Source organism: Chelon labrosus, assembly GCF_963514085.1.
Source record: "Chelon labrosus genome assembly, chromosome: 2".
Taxonomy (NCBI): domain Eukaryota; kingdom Metazoa; phylum Chordata; class Actinopteri; order Mugiliformes; family Mugilidae; genus Chelon; species Chelon labrosus.
Window position 1 is genome coordinate 29,105,167 of NC_140338.1, and position 5,660 is coordinate 29,110,826.

General features: G+C 41.4%; 1 protein-coding gene across 1 annotated transcript; it reads left to right on the forward strand.

Moving 5' to 3' along the window:
* Positions 1-2,012: 2,012 nt before the first annotated feature.
* kpna7 (karyopherin alpha 7 (importin alpha 8)) lies at positions 2,013-5,660 on the forward strand. Its single transcript, XM_084565898.1, has 12 exons — positions 2,013-2,142; positions 2,226-2,369; positions 2,443-2,528; positions 2,762-2,930; positions 3,066-3,165; positions 3,382-3,464; positions 3,830-3,916; positions 4,039-4,215; positions 4,410-4,643; positions 5,030-5,212; positions 5,297-5,443; positions 5,514-5,660. The coding sequence occupies exons 1-12, from the start codon at positions 2,077-2,079 to the stop codon at positions 5,598-5,600; spliced, it is 1,563 nt and encodes a 520-aa protein (XP_084422024.1). The 5' UTR covers positions 2,013-2,076; the 3' UTR covers positions 5,601-5,660.

A 5,660-nucleotide genomic window follows, 5' to 3' on the forward strand; every position in this document is an offset into this window, starting at 1 on the left:
TTTTAGTAAAGAAAAAATATTAAAGGGAGCATTTTATAGTGTGATGAGAAAACACAAAAATCATTTTGTTTTTGAGTTTTGCACACTGATGCCAAAAGGTTGTGACAATTAGCTGCGGCAGAAAAATGAAGCATTATGTCCATTAAGATAAGACAAAACAAGACAAAATCATGTCCAGACTTTGCTAAAGTTCTTTAAATCTGTTATTATGTAATAATGATTCCGCTAACGTTGATGTGGGTTTCTCATGTCTGTGGGAGTGTGTGTGTGTGTGAGTCTGAGAAATCTTGAACCTGCTGTGCACAGCGGAATTTCCTCCAATCACCTCGCATTGTTCAGACTAACAACGAGTCAAAGACAACAGGGCAGGACTGAAACACACCCACACCCTTCAGGCCGTCTCTGAGGAACCATAAGCACTTCCAGGTCAAAAGGCCAGCGCAAACACACACTCACGCACAGCAGACGTTCAACAGGTGATTGTCCTACAAGATACATTCAGGAAACACTAAAGAAGTTAATCTCTTTAGGAAATTAACACTTATTTTTGGTCTCTCTGATGAAGCAGAAAACATGTTTGGTAAAAAGGTTCACAGCCGCTTGGTTGCCCACTCAAGGACATTCTGACCTCTATGGGAATAATAATAAAAGACGTAACCAGAGAGCATGAGAACAAATGAAAACATGAATCTCTGTTAATCCTCCCTGGTTTCCTGCGCCTGACAGAGGTTAATCAGGGACAGGAGTATAACAATGATAACCGGGAACGATGAGACAAAAAAAATAAGCCTTTCCCTAAGAATTTTTTCTAATTTTCTTTTTACATCTTCCGAGCTGATTTAGATGTTTGACAGGTGTCCTACTAATTATCCACTTGGTGAAAAAGCTGAATTTGTTGTGGTTTGATTACAAGTGACTGATTTCTAAATGTAAGTAGACAAAAAGTATTTTGATTATTTGACTGAAGGTGGAAAAAGATGCTCAAAATGGACAGAAAGACAAAAACGGATGTGTTTTCATAGCCACATTTGTCTGTGTGTGTGAGAGAGAGACAGAGAGACAGCTAGGTGTGAGAAGGTGCTGCATTGGAGGAAACAGCCATGACCTACACTCAAGACTCCTGCTGGGGAGGGTGGAGAGTCTGAAAACTCAGTCACATGAACGGTGTGTGTGTGTGTGTGTACATATGTTATCAGGAGGAAACGATTGTAGCTCGGTCAGGGGGAAGCCTCCAATTCAGACGCTATTGTTCGGCCCTTCCTGGTTGTTACAGAGGAAGAGAGGACTCCATCACTGTCGCACCTTTTCTGGGCTTTATCTCTCACCCGCTTTCTTCTCTTGCACTTGTTTGATCTATTGATTTACACCTTTGACCTGTTTTAATCACACTGCTTCTTTTTTTTTTTTTTTTTTTTGCATTGATGCACATAAGATAAAACGCCTAAACTCAAACCAATATTTGGAGAAGACTCTTTACTCCCTTGTTCAGATATGAGGGCAAAATTATTTCACAGAACCTCTTTAAACCTTGCTTTGATTTGGTTTATATCCTGAGTTTAATATAATTACCTAGACAAACACTCACAAATATGTGGTCAGTTGTGCTGTGCTGCCATCTACTGACGCCCCACCACTACACAACTTGCATTTTAGGATCACAAAACTGCTCATTTAAGCTGTTACTTCTTAATGATTTATAAAATATAAGATTCATATGTATAGACAGTGGAATAAGATCATTCCTCTTCTGAATGAAAATAAGATGTGTTTGCCTGTGGAAAATTAGGAGCACAATCATTTGAACCAATTCAGATAAGAGGAGTGTGTCGCAGGAAAAGAAAGCCAGTGATTCACAAACCATTCAACTCAAACGCCTGCAGGAGCTTGGAAGGACTGGTTACTTGATTGAATCGCGCACAGCTGCAGGTGAATGAATCGATGTGGCTGTTACAACAATCACAGCTAATTTGATTCACACGAGGCGGCTCGGCCAAATATAACCCCCCTGCAGAGGGTTTCCTTAACTTTTCATCAGTGAGAGCGAAGCAGTTTGGATACTGTGCCCCAAATTCCACCATGCCCACCAAAAATATGACTGAAGAGCGGCTCTCCAAGTTTAAAAACAAGGGGAAAGATCCAATGGTAAGTAGACAAATATATATATTTTTTTTTTTCAGTCATGAAGACCTGCATGTGTACCTTTACTGCATGTCTAACTCTTGCAGAAACTACGAGAGAAGAGGATCTCTGAGTGCGTGGAGCTGCGCAAAGCTCACAAGAATGAAAACTTCCTGAAGAGAAGAAATATAACCCTGTCGTCTCTTCCGGATGAGGAGGCTCTTTCTCCTGACTACATATCTATGGATAAGGTCCTTTTTAACCAAGACACCAAACTGTTTTATTCAAATGAGAGGACTTTCTAACAACACATCTGTCCTTTAGGTGGCTATTTTGCCCATTGAGGAAATAATTAAAAATGTGAACAATGAGAGCAGGGAGGCCCAGACCAGAGGCTGTCAGGCAGCCAGGTGAGCACACAGGATTGGTTTTAAAGGGAGATCTGTCCTTTGGTCTAGTCACAAAGTGATAGTTTAGTTCACTGTTGGTGGGATACATTTTAAGGATGTCCCTTGAGACTTAAAATGATTTCACATTTGGCACTATATAAAAGGGAAAAACTTTAGATGAAAAAAAAGTCTAACCCTCCAATACTCAAATCTAACACAGGAAAATGTCAAATCATATCCTGTCCACCCCTCAGGAAACTGCTTTCTCAGGAGCGTAACCCTCCTCTTAAGGAGATTATAGATGCTGGCTTGCTGTCCCGCTTCGTGTCCTTCCTGTCTATGGATGATGAGCCGACTCTGCAGTTCGAGGCAGCTTGGGCTCTCACAAACATTGCCTCTGGAACGTCTTGGCACACACAACAGGTGTACTTAAACTCATGCCTACAATATGACTGACGATGCCATTCTGTACACCGTAACTTGGTTCCTCATTTAATGGGTGAAGTGTTTTTCCTCTTGAATTTCCAGACTGAACTAAATCTGTATTTCCACCCTCAGGTAGTGGAACATGGGGCTGTCCCAGCTTTCATCTCCTTGCTGGCGTCACCAATGTTGCACATCAGTGAACAAGCTGTTTGGGCACTAGGAAATATTGCAGGTGAAACTTTAAAAATGATCGGCATAGCCTACAGTTTATGCAACTGAGGTGTGTAACATGGAAACTGGAAATGCATTCTAAAGAAACTGCTGAACTAAAAAAAATGGCTATGAAGAGACTCCTGTTCATGTGGTCTGACTTGCACAGTTAAATACAAGATTCTGTTATCCTTTATACAAAGCTACATGAGTTTCACTGTTCACAAAATGCTGACAGGTGACGGTTCGACTTTTCGAGATGTCCTGATTGAGTGCAGCGTCATCCCTGCCTTGCTGGCTCGCATCTCTCCAGATACACCAGTATGTCAAAACTCCATGACCAGCTCAGAACTATTATGTTAAATTTTTCCATTTAGCTTTAAACTGAACATTTTTATTCATGATAAACTCTGGTGTGTAGATTCTCCAATGTAGTTGCAACAACTCATGAGCTGAATACTGTTATTGTTGAAACGAGAAGTGTTATACTGCTGTCAATCGTTGCATTGATCCATTTTGTAACTATAGTTCAAGATTTGGTTGACAAAATCTGACACGAAGGACATTGGATTTTGTGGGGTTAAAAAGAAAATCCAATGTCCTTACATTGCACTAATACGCTTTTAACAGACTTTCACATCTGTGGCAGAAGCCTAAACTTTGGTCTTGACTTTTCATATCTGCAGATTGGCTACTTGCGTAACTTGACATGGACACTGTCCAACCTGTGCCGAAACAAGAACCCATTTCCTCCTTTGTCTGCAGTCATGCAGGTAAGTGATTTCGCTGCTGGTAATGGTTATATCAAAGCTTGACACTGAATTCCATATGAAATTTGCACTACTTAATGATGCTAGACTACCAGGTATATTGATGTGCTGTATCATTCCTTCAGATGCTTCCCTCTCTGATCCAATTGCTTCATCTCGGTGATGATGACATATTGTCGGATGCATGCTGGGCAATCTCCTACCTGTCGGATGGTGACAATGACCGCATAGATGTTGTAGTGAAAACTGGCATCGTTCCCAGACTGGTGGAGCTCATGAGCCATGAGTCGATCAGTGTCATGGTAGGGTTTTCAGTCATTAAGTGCTCTCACGCCTATTCTGTCACATGTACAAGTTCAGTATTACTGAGACACTAAGACAACATGTTCTAAAGATCTAAATCTAAAATTTGAAAAAGCGCCTCACATATAACAGGGCCACATGCAAGTCCTTCAAATGAGTAATTCCCCTATTGACTTGTTTACCTGACTTCCAGACCCCTGCTCTCCGTTCCATCGGGAACATAGTGAGTGGCTCTGATCTGCAGACCCAGACGGTGATTGATGCCGGAGTTTTGAATGCTCTTCCCAAGTTGATGAGGCACTCAAAGCCCAGCGTACAGAAGGAGGCAGCATGGGCCTTGTCAAACATTGCCGCAGGACCCTGTAAGCAAATCCAACAGCTTATCACTTGTGGCCTTCTTCCTCCTCTGGTAGAACAGCTCAGAAATGTGAGTAGCCTCATGTCAGAATATACTGTTTAGATTGTGATTTTTAAAACTGTCACTGTACTGACTTGTTACAGTGAGGAATGCACAAAGTTCTCTGGTTTGCTTACTAGAAGAGCAATGGAGCGGAACCATCTGTGTGTTGTCCCACTCTAGGGAACAAATCATCTGCCCTAGAAGTCTTGGAAACTTGTACATGAAATTTTCTAGTTATCAAGTTAAACAGCAGCTGTTAAGAAGGCTTAGAATCTGACTACACTGTTGTCATAGCCTAATTGGATAAAATGGGAAAACAATTGCATGGTTCTTGAAAATGTACCATAACTTGTGAGCCCATAAAGACTGACTCAAAATGTCCTAAACCCTGCAAATGTATTATCTTTTTTTAGGGGGACTTCAAGACTCAAAGGGAAGCAGTGTGGGCAGTGACCAACTTCACCAGTGGGGGCACTGTGGAGCAGGTGGTCCATTTGGTGCAGAGTGGGGCCCTGGAAGCAATAATCAACTTGCTGCAGGTCAAAGACTCCAAAGTCATTCTGGTCATACTGGATGCCATCAACAACATCTTCATGGTGAGGGCAGGAACATTTACAAAATGCAAATGCCTGAATGTGTGCAGCAAAATGGCACCAACCTAGTACTGTAAACTTGCTCAGGCTGCAGAAAAGCTAGGTGAGACGGAGAAGCTGACCCTGTTGGTTGAAGAGCTGGGAGGACTAGACCGCATTGAGATGTTGCAGAATCATGACAATGAGATGGTGTACCAAGCAGCACACAACCTCATAGAGAAATACTTTAGCGATGTAAGTAGTGTGTTAAGATTTAAACCTCTTCAGATTTGCAGCTGTTAAACTACTTTTTTTTTCTTTTTAGGGTGAAATTGAGGGAATCGTGGCTCACACTACAGAAGATGCATTTGTTTTTAAGACATCTGATGTTCAGAAGACGTTTGAATTTTAAACGCAAACCTGACTTGTGTGTTTTGATATTCATGTTAAAGAATAAAATGTATTAAAAGTG

What these genes read in the sequence shown, in the direction of transcription:
- kpna7 (XM_084565898.1), top strand. Translation starts at nt 2,077, where the DNA reads ATGCCCACCAAAAATATGACTGAAGAGCGGCTCTCCAAGTTTAAAAAC. An exon ending in ACTACATATCTATGGATAAG is followed by an intron (nt 2,370 to 2,442) that starts GTCCTTTTTAAC and finishes TCTGTCCTTTAG; the next exon opens with GTGGCTATTTTGCCCATTGA. An exon ending in TAGAGAAATACTTTAGCGAT is followed by an intron (nt 5,444 to 5,513) that starts GTAAGTAGTGTG and finishes TTTTCTTTTTAG; the next exon opens with GGTGAAATTGAGGGAATCGT.